The sequence below is a fragment of the Oxyura jamaicensis genome, chromosome 28, assembly GCF_011077185.1.
Source record: "Oxyura jamaicensis isolate SHBP4307 breed ruddy duck chromosome 28, BPBGC_Ojam_1.0, whole genome shotgun sequence".
NCBI lineage: Eukaryota > Metazoa > Chordata > Aves > Anseriformes > Anatidae > Oxyura > Oxyura jamaicensis.
The window spans coordinates 3138993-3158105 of record NC_048920.1 but is presented as its reverse complement, the minus strand read 5'-3'; the positions used below and the strand labels follow the sequence as shown (position 1 = coordinate 3158105).

At 53.3% G+C, this 19113-nt stretch overlaps 1 protein-coding gene across 1 annotated transcript; it reads left to right on the top strand.

The window, feature by feature from the left end:
- The first annotated feature begins 286 nt into the window (after nucleotides 1–286).
- PIAS4 (protein inhibitor of activated STAT 4) lies at nucleotides 287–17021 on the top strand. The gene is made up of 10 exons (XM_035348249.1): nucleotides 287–753; nucleotides 5995–6079; nucleotides 7555–7596; nucleotides 7998–8088; nucleotides 8408–8536; nucleotides 8643–8748; nucleotides 12084–12157; nucleotides 12346–12506; nucleotides 15321–15451; nucleotides 16400–17021. The coding sequence occupies exons 1-10, from the start codon at nucleotides 321–323 to the stop codon at nucleotides 16603–16605; spliced, it is 1458 nt and encodes a 485-aa protein (XP_035204140.1). The 5' UTR covers nucleotides 287–320; the 3' UTR covers nucleotides 16606–17021.
- The last annotated feature ends 2092 nt before the right edge of the window (nucleotides 17022–19113 follow it).

The window sequence follows — 19113 nt, the reverse complement described above, 5'->3', positions numbered from 1 at the left end:
GCTTTGGGTTACCACTGCTGTGCCGCGGGCTGCTTTTAGGCCTTCCCCCCCGCGGTGCCTGGTGCTCGGAGCAGGACCGGTGCTGGCTGCTTGTCACAAGTGGCTTGGAGCCACTCGGGCAGGACGGTGGCGTTCCTCTGGTGGGGGTTCTGAGCCGGTTGGGATCTGTGTTTTGTTATGGCACGCTAATTGGGTGAGTAACGGGGCTGGGCGCCTTGCGTCGAAGGGATTTTTAGCATTTTGGATTCCAGGCTGCGGAGAACGGACGCTTTGCCTTTTTATCGCTGTAAGAACGTTTCCAATTTTTTATCCCCTAGAACATGGTGATGAGTTTCCGAGTCTCAGATCTTCAGATGTTGCTGGGTTTTGTTGGCAGGAGTAAAAGCGGACTTAAACATGAACTAGTCACCAGAGCATTGCAATTGGTCCAATTTGACTGCAGCCCCGAGGTTTTCAAGAAAATCAAGGAGCTCTATGAGACTCGCTACGCCAAGAAGAGCTCCGAAGCCAGCCAGCCCCAGCCGCAGCAGCACCGGTCCCCCGAGGCGCTCTCCATACATTCGTCGTACGACCGGGGCAGCACCGTGGCTAGGACTTCTATCTCCACTCCCAATATTGACTATCCTGCGCTCTACGGGAAATACCTTAACGGACTGGGCAGGTTGCCACCCAAAGTCGTGAAGCCCGAAGTTCGCCTGGTGAAGCTTCCCTTCTACACCACCCTGGATGAGCTGCTGAAGCCAACAGAATTAGGTGAGTTCTCCGGGTGCTTCCAGAACCAGGTGAGTTCTCCGGGTGCTTCCAGAACCAGGTGAGTCCTCCATGCACCGGGGTGTTTCTGCCGTACTTGCTCTCGGAGAGAGAAAACTGAAATCGGTTTCAGTGTCAGTGATGGCACTGGCAGTGGTGGGAGATTGATCCATCCCGTGGTGGATGTCCTTCCCCCTCCCTCCTTTTTCCTTTCCTCGTGCTTTAAGCCTACGGAAGAATATTTCCTTTCTTCTTTCCGCTGCCTTAGAACAAGAACGTGGCCGCTTTGCGATGTGCTTTGAAATCCTGCCTTGTTTGGCTGCAGCTCGCTTACCCCTGGTTGGCAGCGCCGCGGTTTGTGCTGTGGCCCCTTACCCTCCTTCCCCCTCCAACGCAGCAGCGTGCCGCTGGAGCTCCTCCTGTGCTGCCGTGGCACCTGGCCGAAGCGAGCACGCGGGCGTTTTCCCCAGTAATGCTGATTTTTAGTGCTAAGCACTCCTGATCTCAGGGCTCCTCGGCATGCAGGAGGGTGGTACGCGCTTCAAACAGTTTTTCGGACTTTTTTTTGGGTCTGTGACAGGTCTTTGTGCGTGACGCTGTCTGTTTTGAGGAGCAACTGGGAAACTGTAAGAAGTGCTTCCCCCGCCTTGGGGCGAGGAGGCTCTTATTTCATTATTTTACCTCTGGGGAGCGAAGAGTCGTGTCCCGGAGGTTAGGTGTAAGGTTTTTGTAGCGAGGACGGTGCGTGCAGAGGAGAACTGGCACCGTAGTCAGCTTAGCCTCAGCGTAGCAGGACGTGGTAACATCGGGCCTCGCTGCAGGAGCTCGGGGAGCTGGTCTTCCTTGGCTGATAACAAATCTGAAATGCTTCCAAAAAACCAAAACCCAACGACACGAAGGTAGGAGGTGCGCGGAGGGCTGCAGGGATAGAATCAGAGGTGTGTGGTGGCTGCCTGGGGTTACCCAAGTCCACAGATAGTGGGCATGTGTGCACCTCGGGTGACCACAGCTCATGCTTAAACCTGCCTTTGATTTTTTTTTAAAATCAAGGGAATCCAATCCTCAGGAACAGGAAATGGCCTTCTGTTCCGTGTGCCTACGCTTGCGTGATCCCTTAATTCCATCTCCTGCTTTTCCATCAGAATCTTTGATTCTTTTCTGCCTCAACGCTACCTCGGGCATCCCTTAGGCTCATTTACCTCCTCTTTCAGCTGTCTGATAATTCCTACCCTTATTACCCTTTGTGTGTGACTTCCCCTGATTACACCTGGCTCTGTCATTAGCCCCGAAACAAGTTTGTTAGTCTTGTGTTTTGCTTTCTGGAGACAAAGTCCTCGGGTTTCTTGTGATTTTCGTCTTCGTTGTTCAGGCTGCGACCGTTTGAACAGTCAAAGGGGGGCTGCCACCCTAAAACTAAATAAAACTCAAACTGCTGCTTGGGACGTGGGTTAATCCAGCCCGAAGCGTGAGGTGGCGTTTATTAGTCGGAAATGCAGGTGTAATATTTAGAAGAAAAGCGATTCTAAAGATGCAGAAACACCTAGAGATAGGAGCAGGGATATACTCACGGCGATTAACAGATTGTATTAAGAGCTGACATGAGATTTTCTGTATCAGATCTGAGGTCTCATTAAATTTAACATCTCACCTCTGTGTTAGCCGACGCCTCCCTTGGGTCAGCGTGTTCCCTAAAGCACACTTGACTCATTTTCCCTTCGATGAGAGAGTTTTTCTGCCTGGGGATCGGTGCTGAGGAGCTGGGCGTTGAGCAGATGTTCAGTTGTCGTCCCGGTCAGCTGTTGATCACCCCCAGATGTCTTCCACACGTTTTTCTCAGCCTGGTGGGCCGCAGCTCTGATTCCTTCTGCCTACGCTGAAGGAAATAGGGGTGCGTTTGTTGCTCCGTACAGCTGGGAGCTTTTCGACGTGGCGCGGAGGTCCTGGGCGCGCCGTGCTTCTGGAACCACTTCTGACACCGCCAGGTAGCAGAGCCCCGTGTGGGCTGGCAGGGGCAGGAGGTGAAACAAAGCGCTCCGAGGAGAGCCGAGCGGTTTGCCGCGTGGAAGCCGCAGAGGTTTGCCTTCTGCGTCCCCACCAAGCGCAAACCTCGCGCCAACCTCGGCGATTTGTAACCTGGAAGTACCCAAAAGAGAGTGCTCTGCTTTAAAAACGCCTCCCTGCTGCTGGAGCGGTGCCTTTCCCCGGGCTACAGAAGGGGGGGGGTTAAGCACATAGCCGGGGTTGGAATAGAGGAAGCGTAATTTATGTGTTCCTGACGTCGGCTGGAGGCACATTTGTTAATTAAATGCTCTCTCGCCTCCTTGAGATTGAAGGTGAGGTGGGCAATGCCTCATTCGGGCTGCAGGCAAGCTGATTCCCTGCAGAAGCGTCAGATTACCGTTGTCCTTGCAGACAAAGGTGGCTTCAGCTACAAGCGAACAGATGAGGCTCATCGGGAAGCAGCCGCTTCCTCCCGTTTGCTGGCTGCACGCACACAGTTCCAGCCGCTCCGAGTTCATCGACACGCGGACAGCTTCCGCAGCAGCTTTCTGGTTCGGTCTGAGGATGTCAACACGAATGAGTCCTTTTAATTTACTCCAGTCATCCCGACTCTCTCGGGTAGGGAAAGCTTAAAATTAAGATGGATCAGATACCTTTTTGGAGGGAGCCAACGCTAATTACCTTTCCTGTTTTAGCAGCTAACGAGCAGAGCGTTTGCGTCCTGCGGTACCTGCGCGCCGTGCTGCGGGGCGCGCTCATCCTCCGGTACCCCTGTGGGTGAAGCAGTGGGAACGTGGCCCCTGCACGAAGATCAATGCCCTTCGGCTCAGTCAGAGCAGTTCCCGTAGCCAGGGAGGGAAAAATGTGTCGTACTGCACCCTGTGAGGAGTGTTTTGGGGGGGTAGGGATGCAAATGGGGGCTCGGCCCCGCAGAAACCTCCTGGCAGCCGCACGTCCCCGACATCTCAAGGGATCCAGCCGTGGTGTTGGCAATATAACCTGTCCTGGGAGCATATAATGCCTTGAGCGAGGTTGATCGGGGTAAGTGAAGAACGTGATCTTTATTAGAGAAGGCAAACCTTGGAACAGGGAAACCTTAAACCCCCCCCAGTCGATGCAGTTCCTGTTTTGGGTGGTTGGGCCAGGAGCTGCAGGTTGGGTTGGCTCCTTGAATGGGAGTCCTTTGCATCGGGCCATGTTTTTGAAGATGGTTCCCCGAGTCCTTTGGGGTTTAGATGTCTTCTCTCGTTCCGAAGCTTGCCGATCGAGCTCAGTCCTAAAAAATTGATGTCCTGCTATCATCAGCTCTTAAAATAAACTGAGCCCAGCAGCGCTCGTGCAGGTCCAGGAGCTGAGCTGCGGTGCTGAGGCATCTGTCCTGGAGAAAAGGCAGAGCTGTTACCGTTAGCCTCAAAAGCCTGACACCTAAATATTGTTCTGGCTACTCAGCAAAGGTCTGAACAGCACATTGGGTCCCCTAAAAGCGCACCTCCAGGATTTGGAGCTGATTTTCCGGAATGAAGGTGTCGAAGGAAAACAGGCTCGCTGCTCAGTTCTGTCTCTTGCGCTTTCCTCAAACACTCAATCCTGATTGCTGCTGATTATTTTTGTTCTTTTCCCTCCAGCTGTTTTTTTTTTTTTTTTTTTTTTTTGTAAAATGGGGGTGTTTGGTGCCAGCCTGCAGCAGGTGCCCGTGGGGGTGGCGGAGAAGCGCCGCCGGGTCTTTCACGTCGGGGCAGCACGCGTTGACCTCGCTTCTCGTGCTGCAAGGAGCTTTTACTGAGTAGCTGCGGGGAAAACGTGGGCAGATGGCTGGCTTTGGAGTTCTCTGACCGTGGTCAGATGCTTGTGGTGCTAGAAAGAGAGGTGAGCGGAGGCTCTTGGGTCCCTCGCGGGGTCTGGCTGCGGTGCTGGGGGCATCCCCGGAGGGTCCCGGTTCGCTCTGCCGGCAGCGTGCCCCTCTTGGAGAGCCGGGGGGCTTTGGCAAGGGGAGCTGATGTAAATGCAAAGCAACGTGAATTTCTGTTCGTTGTTCCTCACCAGGTTTGCCTTGTTCTTGTGTAGCTCAACAATCGGAAGGGCGGCCTGTCTACAGGCAGTTATTTAAGCAATGACATTAAAAAAAAACCCTTTTGTTCTTGTTATTAGAAAGTGCCGACTGCTGCAGTCCTTGGGAGCGCTTCTTGCTGGTTGCTCTGGTCAAGAGGCGCTTAGCTGGACACTGAAATTCAATTAAAAGTCCACGAGGACTTTTTTATTATTTATGAATTCTCCTCTTGTGTTTTGGAAGCTGAATTATCAGAGGGAAGTAGACGTGGTCAGTGAATCGGGTTGTCATGGTGTCAAGATCTCGGAGCCGCTGAGGTTTTAGCCTTCCTTCGTCTCGTTTTTGTGCACAGGCAGAAAAGCCCCTTTTCCTACAGCCTAAACTCTTTGAATAAACGAGCCAGTGACTTAAAAATCCGCTATTCTTGATTAAAAAGGCCAAAACCTGTTGTGTCGCTTCCTGTTCTTCGTGTTTATCTTGCGACTCTCACCAGCTCCGGGACTTGACTTTCGTTGGACGCGCGCTCTGACCATCACGTGCGCTCAACAAAAGGTACTAAGCGGAAGCCTCAGGTTTTCCACATCTGAAGCTCAATTTTAATCGCTCTAAATGCGTTGGGTTTTCAATTCTGTATGGATAAAGGGCCAATTAGTGCTGGGTTCTCAGCTGAGCGTTTCTGCTGTAACATCCTGTGACGTGCACCCTCAGCTCCAGGTATTTGTGAGCAGCGTTCTGTCCCTTAGGGCTATTTCTCGTATTTTTTTTTATTACTATTTTCAGTTGGTTCCTCTTAATTTTCTTTCTTTCTTTTCCAGAATCGGTCTCCTGGTTTCATGCTTTCATGACATTTGTTCTTGTATCAGCGTCTGCTTGTTGGCCCGTTGATTATTTGAGGAGAGAAGGGATAAAAATAAAAAAAAGACCCAATCCACCGCGTGCTATCGGGGTGCTAACTGGCAAAACAGGCAGAAAACCAAAGGAGCGCCGCTGTAATCAGACATTTACCAAAGCTTGGTTTATTATCTTGTTACGAGAACGTGTGGTGATAGGAGCTCTTGTGCAGCTGTATGGAAGCAAACAGGACTTAGACATAAACAGAGCTCAGAACGTTAAAGAAAAACCAAGGCACCTTGTGCTTAGCAGCGTAAGAATTAATTACTGCCAGTTTGATGTACATCTTTTTTTTCCTTCTTCAGTCCCACAGAACAATGAGAAGCTCCAGGAAAGCCCGTGCATTTTTGCATTGACCCCGAGACAAGTGGAGTTGATCAGAAATTCCAGGTACTTCTCACCGCGTGTTGATCGTTGGAGAAATGGTAGAAATGGGAGCTGTGTAATTCCGGAGTGTTCCCTCTCCGGGGGGGGGCTCGTGTTCCCCGCGTGGAACCGCTGAGGGTATCAGCGGACCGGCTGCATCCAGTGTAAAGCACAGAGCTTTTGTGGGGCGTGCGGGTGTAACGCTTCCCCTCTAAGTCCCTGAGTTTCATGTCTGCTCCTCTCGTATCCCATGTGAACGGTATATTTGGGCAGGGAAAAAAGAAAGTGTGAAATCGTTGATGACCTGAATTCTCCGTTAAGCTCCCGTTGTGAATATTTGCAGATTTTCCCTTTGCATCGAAAGTTCAAAAGCTCGACGTGTAATGCTGTTTGCATCTGAAAGAAGGCTTCTGTTTTGCACAGGGTGCTATAGTAACTGCATAGGCAAACATCTTGCACCGATTAGGATTTAGCCTGACCTCTGTCACGAACCAACTTTTGATTTAAACAATGAAACGTGTGAGACGCGGCCGTGCAGGCGGTGAGGCTTGCTCCCTCGCTGACCTGCTGCTCTGCTCCTTGCCGCCACGAGAGGCCGAGGACGCAGAAAAGGCCCTCCACAGCCCAGCGTTATTTATCACCTTTAAATACTTCATATTTAAACGCCTCCAAATACTTCTCTTCCCGGTAAAATCGTGCTGTTACAAACCCAGAGGGTGGTGGTGCTTGGATATCCAGCGTTGATTGCTGGAGAGGGTGAACAGAACCGGGGCAGGGGGAAGCTGTGTGAAGACTTAACAGAAAGGAAGCGATACCCACGGAAGTCTTTAAGGGTGATAAAATATTGTAGCTGATCCTTAATGCTCCGCTCTGCGTGTATTTGGGTTTGTGAGAAAACTTCCCCCATCAGCGACACCTTCACTACAACGATTTCCCAGGGGGGTTTCGATGGGTGTCGTTCCCTGCCTAGAGCGATCGTGCGGGGTGAGGATCTTCCCGTACCTCTGGTAGCATCCGGATGCTTTCCGCTCGCATCCAAAGCTGTCACATCGGTTCCCGTCTGTCAGCTGAACTCGGGTTCCATCCCCTCCACCCCAAAATGAAAAAAAAAAATGTGCTGAAATGCTGAACTGGAATGTGAAGTGCTTTCAGAAACCGAGGCTAATTCTGGTGTTCCCCCCAGTGCCTTGAATCCTGCGCAGATTCCTGTACCTGTGTATGAAGCCTCCTAACAAAATCCCCTTGTTCTGTGATGTGTAGCCTCCCTGGCAGCAGTGGAAATACTGTTAGAAACGCTACCGGTGAAGTTCGCAGTAATAGGTTGTTTTTACAGGGCTGCTGATACCTGCAGAGCGAATTGAGCAACTTAAATTAAACTCTGGGAAGAAATTCTTTGAAGATTTGTGTTTTAAAATGAGCAAATTCTTGAGTCTGGTGGAGGTGATGGCTGATCTTGTTCTTTCTTCACATAAGTTTCTGTTTCTTCCTTAATTTACTAGGGAGTTGCAACCCGGTGTGAAATCGGTTCAGGTTGTCCTAAGGTATGTCTGCGCATGGGGTTAATTTACCGCGAAGTGCAGCGGAGGGGAGGAGGGGAATGCGTTACCCAAAGACGATAAGCTTCAGTGTGGTTCTCATAGCTGGAAAGATAACCCACAGCAAATGGCCTGTTTACATGCAAGTGTCTTAAACTCTGCTTTCTAACCTCTCCTTACATGTACCACTTGAGTTAGTCCTGCGGTAGAAAACAGCAGGGTGTCGGATTTGTCCGCCCAAATCTCAAGGCTGCATGAAAACCTGGAGAGCAGAGCGGAATTGGCTTTGCTTTGGCCAGACGAGGGAGCATGGGTTGGTGTGGTAAAGGTTGGCTGCTGGTTGACGTGTAGAGCTTTGAACCGGCGAGCGGCGTGGGGATATTAAGCGGGGTGTCGTTCCTTTGCAGAATCTGTTACACAGACACTAGTTCTCCCCAGGAGGACCAGTACCCCCCGAACATTGCGGTGAAAGTGAACCATAGTTACTGCTCGGTGCCGGTAAGTTGGCTCCGCGGGGACGGGCGACATTGCAGCTTTGGAAGGACTGGTGGAAGCATTATTTATTCTGATGAAGGCAGATTATAAAAACGCACGACTTGGTTTAAGGTTAATCTTCTGAGGGGTTATCCGTGTTCATAAACTGTCCTTGCAACAAGACTTGATCCTTTTCACTTAGCGCTCGGTCAGGCTGTTCAGCTCCCTTCTGCCCCTTCCCTTGAAAACTACGTGTGGGTTAGAATAGTGAAGCTGATGGATGGATGTTCCCCGCCAGCAGCATCTCCTGTTTAAACCAACAACGTGAATCTTTCTGCCGTAGGGCTACTATCCATCAAACAAACCCGGAGTGGAACCGAAGAGGCCCTGTCGTCCCATCAACCTCACCCACCTCATGTACCTGTCTGCAGCCACCAACCGCATCACCGTCACCTGGGGGAATTACGGGAAGGTACGTGCCGAAGGAAGCTGCACGGAACTGCAGCAGCAGGTGCAGAAGAGCAGCCCTGCTCGTCCTTCCCCTTCCTCCTCTCCTCATTCTTTTCCTTCCTCCGTAGAGCTATTCCGTGGGGCTGTACTTGGTGCGGCAGATGACCTCGGCAGAGCTGCTGCAGAGGTTGAAAACCATCGGAATCAAACATCCCGAGCTCTGCAAAGCGCTTGGTGAGTGTGTGTCTGCCCGAGAGGTGCCCAGGGGAGGCTCACTGCATGCCCCTTACGCCACAGCATTCCGAACAGCCAGGCTGCTAGAAACGGTTCGGGAACAGCCGCCTGGTTCTGTGCGATTGCTTTCCTCCAGTATAAAAAAAACACTTTTTGTTTGAACAGGCTTGCTAAGATGTTTGTTAGTCGTATGAAATTGCCCCAAACCCGTGTGCCAAGTGCAGCATTTCAGCAGCGCGTGTCTCTCGTGGCTCTGCAGAAGCTCTGCGTCACGTAGTTGGATTTAGGCTTTGTCTCCAGGTTATATCGTGATGAGTGCCGCTGAGGGCCGGTGTCATTCTGATGCGAATGGCTTCATGCCTTCATCTGAATAATTATGAGCTGATGAACATTGCCACAGCACCTCGGCCTTGACCCGCACTATATCCAAAGGAGCTTTCTGGAGCAAGGGATCCTGGTGAAAATGTCCTGCTGCCCACCCCACCCCCTGAATCCTAGGGGCTGGCAGTGGGATTTCACCAACAGAACTTTCAAATGCGTTGCCAGCTTCAGAGAAGAGATGATCCCGAGAGATGTTTATCCTAGACCACTCAGGTAAATCATCATGGTATGAGGCAAATAAAAAACGTTATGGAAATGTGAGGGGAAATTACCTTTTCGAGGCAGAATCGGACTTGCTTGCAGCTCCAGAGAGTCTGGAGGATTTCCAGTTATGTAATGTTAGCGGAGAGACCGTTCTTGGTATTTCGTTCTGCATCAGAGAACGAACACTGTGGATCGTAATGGTCTTTAAAACACACTTTTTAGATCATGGACAGCTCCTACCAGGTGTAAGCAGCATAATCTTGGAGATAGCTCGTAGGTCACAGGGGAGATGATGATTGCAGACGTGTCAGGTCTTCAGGTGGCTAATCTACCTCGTGGGGCTGATTGCTGCTGTAGCCAAACTTCTGATCTCCACGTGTGTAAGTGCAGCAGTCCTGTAGCACGCGCACACTTCTACATCTGTGTTCCACCACAGCAGGCAGTGTCCGGGGCAGTCTTGACCACATCAGCCCGCTGACAGCCAGCACTTACCCGTTGACAGGAGCAATACAAATTTCCACTCGTTAAATACCCGCTGTTCTCAGAACACTGGTTGTGCTCCTCTGTTGATCAGAACCTCAAACGAACGAGCAGGTGCTGGTTCTGAGTTGTCTTAAAATGCAGAGGATCCTCTCTTCCTCCTGACATCGTGCTCTTCTTGAATCCAGGCTCAGCAGTATGTTCTGTTCCCTTCAAAGCAAGCGTTTGCACGGTGGCTTCCTGAACTGAGAGCGGCCGGCAGAGGTTCTGAAAGCAGCTTTTTTTGCCTTTTCCACTTGGTAACAAACCTCTGCTTCTACTGAGCCGGATACCTAACGGCTTTGGCTGGGCGTAGGGGCTGAGATGAGCTGCACCTGGCGACCTTACATTTAACCAAATAGGAACACGATCTTCTTTCGCTTCACTTCGTTTGGCCTGTTGCTGCATGGAAGTTGTTTGGACGTCTGAAACTGACGAGCACAAAGAGCTTGGAAACTTTGCTTTTATAGCTCTGGCCTGGACTGCAAGCGATTCCCCTTTCAGCTCAGTGCTCACTAAAGCTCCCCTTTGACTTGGGTTGCATCTCGGGGCTGACTCATCTTCCTTTGCATATGCTTCTGTTGACTTTAGTAGGAACGCTGTCTGCAAACAGATGCTTGGGTGCATGGCTGCGGATCCAAAGGCAGTTTAAGACAGCTTGATTCTAATCAGGAGGTCCTGGAAAACGCCCTTTTTTCCTTCCCATGCATCCTAATTCACGCAGAATTCTTAGCAAAAAACTTTGCGAAAATAAAGCTTGGATGAAAATCCTCCTAACGCGAAGAAAGCAACACCAAGTCTCATAGACCTGTGGGAATTTCACATCTGAGAACCCGCTCTAATTAGAGCTGCGTGTTGCAAAACTGCATGCGGCCTCGTTGTCTGCAGATACCTTGTTACGATCTGCAAAGGTCAAAAGAAATGCTTGACTTGCTCCGAAGAAACAGGGTGATGCAAGTGTCCTGGGCCTTTTCAATAGCAGCAGCTCTTTAGGAATCGCGTAGTCATTCCGCTTTGTTTTGATTCTGCACCTTTGAGTCAGGACCTTCCCTTGTGGGCCTTGCCTACCTGCTCGTTTGGATTTGCCTGCAGCCCCCCTGGGTTTCCCTCTCGGGATGTGGCAGCAGGGGCAGGGCTCCCCCTCCTTTCCTGATGCCTGACTCTTTCCCAGCAGCTGCAGGATCGCTGCTTTTTGCATGGCTGCCTTGCTCTTGGAGCTGCGTCCCCGCCTCCCCTGGTACATCTAGGTCTTTTTGTGGTTCCTTGTGCAACAGCTTGCTGGAAGAAATGAGCTGGCCAGCACGTAAACTGAAGAGTTCCAGCCCGGTAGCACTAGGAGGAGGCTTGTTTATTTGATGGAGAAATCCCGATTTCCTGTCCATGTGACTGTATCCCCTGCTTGCTCACTTCTGGGGGGGCTTGCTCAGAATTCCAGGGGGCGGCGGCATGCTGTTAGCCCTTCCCTATTGCCTCTGATCTTGGAAGGGAATAAAATCCATCCTGCTTGTGCTAATGACCTAAAGTCTAAACTGACTTCTTCCTGGGAGCCTGTTGCTGCGTGCTAGAGCTCTCTGTCCACTCTTTCTCTCTCTGCCAGAACTGCCCAAACCGTAGCGGGCCCAGGTATGTTGCCCAGGCTGTTGCAGGCTCTCTGAAGGCAAACGATGACAAAATTAATTCCCAGTCGGCTCCCTCGTCATGATACTAACCCGAACAAGCTGCCCAGCGGTGTGGTTTCCTTCCTGTGCTCCAGCTGCCCACCCTGCAGCTTCGCACGAGAGGTGGCAGGGTCGCTGAAAGAGCCTGAACTTGTGGCCGGTGTGCGCCTGGGCGCCCTCATCCCAAGGGATGGACCCAAACCCAGCCTGGTCTGCCCGGCTGAGGGGCAGCACGTGCCACTTGGCTCGTTGGGAAGGGAGTCAGGTCAGGGGCTGGGGACTGTGAGAAAACGTGAGCTTCGTGCCTGACAGCTGGCCTGCAGCCCGTCGTGCCTGAGGTTTTTGGCTAGCCAGGCAGCACAGGCAGCGCCTCTACTGAGCTCTGAAGGCTGCACGAGCCCGGTACGAGAGCTTTCTGTCTCCTGCCTTCCCTGGCTCTGTCAGGCAGAGCTTGTCATCTGCGGTGCAAGTGACTCGTAGGGGCTGTCAGTGAGCTTCTTGACCTGTGCTACGCGTTGTTTCCAGGTTTAAGCTCGCGTCTGTTAAATGTTGTGCCCTTTACTCTTCCTGCAGTAAAAGAGAAGCTACGCTTGGATCCGGACAGTGAAATAGCTACCACAGGCGTTCGCGTCTCTCTCATCTGTCCGGTAAGTCTCTGCAAGACATCTTACTCTGTTTTTTTTTTTTGTCAAGAAATCCTACTCTACTGCCAGACCTCTTCTGCGAGCTGCCGAGCCTTGCCTCGTGTCTCAGACCTGTCCTGCTGAGCAGGGGAGCTGTCTGGTGGTAGCCGGGGTGGGCTTTGTCCCTGACCTCCTGCTCTTCGCTCCAACAGCTAGTGAAGATGCGGCTGTCTGTGCCGTGCCGGGCAGAGACCTGCGCACATCTGCAGTGCTTTGATGCGGTCTTCTACCTTCAGATGAATGAGAAGAAGCCCACGTGGATGTGTCCTGTGTGTGACAAACCTGCGCCCTATGACCAGCTGATAATTGACGGGTGAGTACGGAGGTTTTTACCCCCAGCCTCTTTCTTTTCCTCTTGCCGGGCGGGGCCCCTCGCTCTTTGGTCTGTGCGTCTGATTGAAGTCGACCTGAGAACAAAGCTGGAAAGCGCGTTCTGCTCGTGCACAGCGTTCCCACGTGATTGTCCTGGTGGGTTAGAGCAAGGCTCGCTTCTCGGTCTGCCCGTCTTGATTTCGGGATTACACTAAAACACTTGAAGAACCGAGCGTTTACTGCCTCACATCGGGCTGCTGAAGCCACCCAACCAGCTGCCTTGGTTGGCAGATGTCATTGTCACGCTGCGCGGAACGGAGCCGCTCCATGAGCACCCGATGAGGTGACTTTTGCTAGGAACCCTCCTGTTCTCTTGGTGGTGTGAGGTGCTCGTGAGCTTGCAAGCAATTCATGGCGTGCTCTAAGTTTGGTTGGGTTCATCTCTGGCAGCTTGTATAGCAAACACCCTGCAACGTGCAGCCCCCCAGGAAAGAGGTACAAATGCAGCGTTAGCGGTGTTCTCTTCCTGCGGTCTCGCTCCCACCCTGGCATAGTTGGCTGTAAGAGCGCAGGAGGGAGTCAGAGCAAGTAAATTTCAAAGCGCTTTTGGACGAGGGTGAGGCAGGAAATGCAAGCCCCATCAAAAGCTCTTCCAGTGGGAATTTGGGGAAGGTTGCTTTAGACTTGACAACTTGTCATCTGGCCTTCGATCTGAAGGGGAATGGTGTTGACTCCGGTCCAGAGCTACGGGAGTTTGCCCTTTTTACCGGAGAACAAAGGGCTCGCCGTTCGTTAGGAGAGCTGGGTGCTGTGGTTGAGCCGTACGAGAACATTTTGCGGGTGATCCTTGAACGTCCGAGCGGGTCTTCACACTGGAGAGCTCAAACATGCGGCCGTTTGCAGAGAGGATCACCCAAAGCCAGCAGCTCTCCCTCTGGTTGCAGACCTGGTGGATGGAGTCCTGGCTGCGGAAGGAGCCGGGCTGACGGCAGGCAGCACCTGAGGCAAGCCAGGAAAAAGGAAAAAAAGCTGGCTGCGGTGCTCATCGGCCCCAGCGTGGGTTCCAGAGGCTGTCTCTAGAGAGCCCGATGGGTTGCCTGGCTTCTGTTCAAGAGTAAAGGAAGGAAGGAGAAGCGAACTGATGCGAGCGGTGACCTCCACCCCCCGCCCCCCCCCCCCCAGCTGAAGCTTTGCCGCTGCAGAAGGCGGGGAGGCTGCTGGAGGTGGGCCGGGACCGCTGCCAGCCGTAGTGGTGCTACGTCAGCCGAGCTGCCGGCAGCGCTGCGGACTGGTGGAGCGAGGTGCGCGGGTCTCGGCTTCTGGGAAGCCATCCCCGCCCTCGCGGCTGCTACAATCGGCCTCTCACGCAGATTGGCCGCGATGCGGGGAGAGCTCGGGGGTGTCGCTCAGGTGCATCCAGCTCCCTGGGCGCACGGTGCAGCGGAGGGAGCGGACGGGTCGGCCTGGGCGGCGCGTTCCCGGGGCCGTGCTGACAGCGCTCGAGCATCGCTGCGCTCGTAGGCGCTGAGCTGAGCCGGCGGTTGGGGCTTTTTAGGCAGCCCGAAACAGCCTGGGCACAGCTAACCTGTTTGCTTTGTCCTCCGGCCAACACCAACAGGAAAATCCAGTTCCTTCTGAGATCTCTGACAAAGCTGCTGAGGCTGAAGGGGAAAAGCACAAGGGGTTGGATTGTGGAACCTCTGCAGATCAGCAGCGCGCTTACTTGTCCCTCTCGGACAAGGAGGAGGAAGAGGAGGTTGGTCGTCACTGCTGAAGGCTCAGCACGTTTCTCTGCCCCTGCTCTGCAGCGCTCAGGGCTGGGTTTGGATGCAGGGGTCGTCTTCAGCTTCCTGAAAGTAAGCTGCAGGGGACCTGGTGCTCACGGCTGGATGTTGTTGGCTAAGAAGGGGCCGAGGTTCCTAGGGAGGGGGCTGGCCGCTCGTGCCTAAGACCCTCTGGGCCTGGTTAGCTTGGAATTGCAGCCGTGGTGGTGGTTCTGCTAGGGGACAGGGCTGTCTGGGGGACCACATCTCCTACGTGGGCCGGGAGAAAGCAGAAAAGTGCCTCACTACCAGTTCCCTCGGGCTTCTGAGCCTTTCTTAGCGTTCCTCACCTCCGGAAGGAAATGCCCAAACCCAGAGGTGAACAACCCTGCAGAAGGGCAGCTCTAAGGGCAGGTCCAGACAAACCTCACAGGCAGATGGTGCCAGGAAAAAGCAAGTCCCCGGGGCGCGAGGTGCAGCAGGGCACAGCAAGCCCCTCGTTCTGGCCGGTGTCTGCAACGAGAACCTCGAGGTGTCTGCTCTGGGGGTGTTCTCAGAGGTCAACGTGCTTTATTTTGTTGTAGCTGCGTGTATTTTGGTGGCTGCTGTGGTGGCGTTGGGAAATCAAGATAGGAAGCGGAGTGCTGCTTGTTGGATGGCTTATTTCCTAGCGGAATGGGCCGCTGTGGCCTCGGCTGACGTCTCGGTGGCGATGTCCTGGCACCAGCCCTGACACGGCCCCAAGTTGGGTACCACAGACCGGGGAGGCTGGCTGAAGGGGCGAGGCTCTCCTAATTGCACGTAATTAAAGCGTTACTTCACGGCTGAGGTGCGTTGTCGGAAAGGACTGGGGTGGTGAGCGTTGTCAGAACCTGTGCTCGTTTTCTGGGAAATAAAAGAAGCTCTCGACCGCGAGGGCTGTCTGTTTGGCAGCCTCCTGCTAAGGCCACATTTCTCTTAAATGGAAGGCTGCTCAAGGTGAAGATCCAGGCTGCCGGCCAGGGCTGCTGACTGCCTCCAGGTTAACAGATGGCATCTTCTCTCCCGTCCAGGCTCCTGTCAAAGATACTGACCGAATGTGAGGATGCAGATGAAATAGAGTACCTGGTGGATGGCTCCTGGTGTCCCATCAGAGCCGAGAAGGAACGGAGCTGCAGCCCTCAGTGTCCCATCTTAGTTCTAGGTGAGCGTCTCTGGAGCTAAAGGCTTGAAATTCCTGTAGCGTGCACGGACTGGGGAGCTCTGGTTTTGCAGGGGGCTTGAGAAAAGCTGCGAGACACCTCGGAACACAGAACATCCCGAGTTGGAAGGGATCAAAAAAAGGGATCCCGAGGTCCTGGCTCCATACAGGACCCCCCAAAAAAATCAAACCCGGTGTCCGAGAGCCTCGTCCAGATGCTCCTGGCAGGCTCGGTGCTGGGACTGCCTCCCTGGGGAGTTTGTCGTAGTGCCCGAGCACCCTCTTGGTGAAAAGCCTTTTCCCCGTGTCCAACCTGGTGGGGTCTGGCTGGGGGAGGGCTCCCTCGGGCTATCCCCTCGGTTTTCACCCCCTCCAGAAGGGAGCAGCGTCCACCGGGGTGCGTGACGCCCCCGCGCAGCGGGGCCCAGAACAACCCAGGGGGTTATTCAGCCAAGCTGGGTTATTTCCAGAGTGACACCGAGACGCTTTGCCAGCTGTGAACCTCGGCAGCGATCTCCGAAACAGCGGCAGCACGACCAGCCCCTGCCAGCGCTGGGCTTATTTAGTGGGCGGGGGGGGGGGGAGGTGACTTGGGAGGCTCCGTTTGGCAGCCTGGCGAGGTCGGATCCCCTGGCGGCCGTGTCCTGAGGCAGGGTGGCGGTGTGGCTGCGTGACGCCGTGCTTTGCCAAGCCGCTCTCGGGCAGATGCCATCCGAGCAGGCGGTGCAGGTGCCGCGGGGCACTGCAGCAAGTCCTGACCCTACAGAGCCTCACGCTCGTGGTGAGGGCTCTTTTTTTTAGGCAGCTGCTTGGATGGAGCTAGTTTCACGTGCCCTTTTTCCAAGCACTGCACAGCCACAAGAGACCAAGAGCGTCACAGCATCCCCCGAGCTGGACGTTAATTAATTGTTAGGGCTCTTAATTAGTCCTCTCTTCCCTGCTCCCTTTCAGGTTCCTCAGATGTGAACGGGCTGCTGCCCACCCCTAACGGTAACGGTGAGAACGGCAAGGCCACTGCTGACGTCGTGGATTTAACACTGGACAGCTCCTCGTCGGAGGAAGAAGAGGAGGAAGACGAGGAAGAAGACGACGACGACGACGGACCCCAACCAAAACGGCGCTGCTCTTACGAGAAAGGTTTAGTTTCTGCCTGCTGACTGCGGAAGCAGCTCTGAATCTCAGAACGGACAGACTTGAATACTCTGGTGCTTATTAAACTGGAGGAGGGGGAGAACGGCGGCTCCCACCTCGTCTCCCTCCCTCCCCGATCTCCTTTGACTTTCCTATTCCAAATTAACCATTAAAAACGAGAGAGAGAAAAAAAAAAATAAAACCATTGAGCTGCTTCTTGGTTGGAAAACTACCCCACACAAAGCCTGACCCTGAAACCGGAGTCCGAAGTAAGGGAAGTGTCTTAAGGCAGCCAGAACCCGCGGCTCGCTGCTGCCCTGCACCAGGACCGTTCAGCTCGGGGGAGTTCACCTGCAGACCTTCAGGACATCCGACTCCCGTGCATCTCCAAAGCTGTGTGCATTTTGATTGTCTTGTTGAAATAAGCATTCCTGGTTATCTACGAGTTTTGCTGGACATGTTTTTGGGGGTGGGACGGGTGGGACGGGGGGGGGGGGGGACAGGGGAGGAGTTGGGGGGGGTGGGCGAGGGAGGTTTGTATAACCCGGCGAGCATCGAGGGGGGGTTTTTAGGGGCGGGATTGGGGGGCACGGGGCGAAAGGGAAGAGCCGTATGATTGGAATCGCACTGTTCTAGATAGGAGCTCGAGCAGCTCTGCACCTCATGTAAAGAGACACGTTTCGAATCTTTTAACCCGACCCGAAGGTAACGTAGAAATTTGTGCGTAGTGAATCGTTTTAGTTGAGCAGAAGCCATGGGGAGGGCGGGGAGGGCTCGAACCACAAACCTGTTGTATTTTTTGAAGTGCAATAACTTGGTGTTTTTGAAGACTCAAAGGGCTGCGCATTCCCTTTTCTCTGAGAAGGCTTTGGTGCTGGAGGCGGTGCCCTGCAGGACAGCCGGACCCCTGGCGCGCGGGGCGGGCGGGCGAGGGATGCGTGGGCCTTCGAGAAAATGCCAGGTGGGGGAATCTCAGTTTCTAGCCAACTACCTCGGTAATCTCCAATTCAGGTTTCTTTCAGTCACGGCCCGGTGCGCAGCCCGTCGCTGGCACTGCTGGCGGCACTGTTGGCAGGGCGTCGAGGACAGAGCCGAGGGACGATGCGCGGAGCCCCGTGGCCACGCGTTCGCAGCCTCTGGACTTTCCACTTCTCTGTTCAAGGCTTTGGTCCCAGACCCAAAGCTACTGCTATGCTCTTGATGGCAAAAAGTTGTTGTTGTTGTTTGAGTTTCCAAATGGTAACCTTTTGACTTTTGTCTTAGAGAATTTTTGTAATTGACTTTGCGTAAGCAGCTCTGCTGTTCCCACTAATGCCTCTGAAGTCTGTTTTGCTTTAGACCTTGCTGACTTCTCTCATCTGGGGATGAGAACAAACGTTGGAGGGAAGCTGGCCGGCGCCTCTGCCCCTTGGCATGCCCACGGGACAGGTGGAAAGCGAAGGGGACGGGGTTGGGGAGGCAGAACCACGCGGCGGCGCCTTCCCAAGCACTTGTCCTGGGTCAGGAAAACCATCAACTTCCACCCAGAACCGTTCTAAGTCCTTGTCAGTGACTTACCCGAAGGCGTCAAGGGAGGGAGTGAAGATTTAACCTGTACGCTCTCGAGGAAGCTTCAGCCTGGAGACCCAGCATCTTTGGGGCTTCCATCTCCAAAAATCTTCCATCTCCAAATCCTGCCCCTCGCATCCCACCGCGGCAAAGTGAAGCTGGGGGGCAAACGGAGGGGGGGGCCCTGCAGGAAAGCCCCGCGTTGTCCCCTCTGTCCCCAGGCCCCTTGTGGAGCCGGGGGTCCCCCCAGGGCAGGCCCGTGGCGTTTGCTGTTCCCGGTCTTGCTCCTGCAGAGAAGCTCTTACTTGTACGGCAGACTTTTCTTTATCTTCTCTTTTCTTTTTTTTTTTTGTTCGTTTTTTTGTGTGTAAGCAATATGTTTTCAGGTTTAAATGGGGGCAGGGGCGGGAAGGGGGATTCCACATGAAAAAATTGGGTAGAACTCAAAAACTAAGTTTTGCTGTATAAAGTTCTGTGGCTCACAGTAGCTTTAGAGTCCAGTTTTTTCTAATATTTGTATTCTAATTTAATTGCTTTTAAATTTTCCAGGCCAAGCCACTGTTTGGAAACATCATGCTTCTGTTACTGCTTGCTGTTTGAGTTGGCCAGCTCTTCCTGTACATATGTTTTTTCTTATATCCTGTTTTTTTCTTTTTTGTAAAGAGAAGAGAAAAAACAAAAGAAAATTATTTTTCTTTCCCTCAGTACACATTCTTCAAAGTTCAAATTATAGTGTTTGTTAAATAAAAGAAAGATTTACATTTAACTCCGCTGTCTGCCTGTCGCGTTGCTCCTGGCCCCGCAGTCTCAGCAGCTCCCTGTGCTTGGAGCCCCCTCTGGTCCCCGCCGGGGGTTTTGGGTGCAAATGGGGGGTTTTGGGTTCAAATGGGGGCTTTTGGGTGCTTTTCTGGGTGCGGGTGTGGGCAGGGGGTGGCTGGGGGCGGTGCGGGGTCTCCTTCACCCCCGTCCTTGCACACCTCGGTGCC

What these genes read in the sequence shown, in the direction of transcription:
- PIAS4 (XM_035348249.1), top strand. Translation starts at nt 321, where the DNA reads ATGGTGATGAGTTTCCGAGTCTCAGATCTTCAGATGTTGCTGGGTTTT. An exon ending in GCTGAAGCCAACAGAATTAG is followed by an intron (nt 754 to 5,994) that starts GTGAGTTCTCCG and finishes TTCCTTCTTCAG; the next exon opens with TCCCACAGAACAATGAGAAG. An exon ending in GTGTCCCATCTTAGTTCTAG is followed by an intron (nt 15,452 to 16,399) that starts GTGAGCGTCTCT and finishes GCTCCCTTTCAG; the next exon opens with GTTCCTCAGATGTGAACGGG.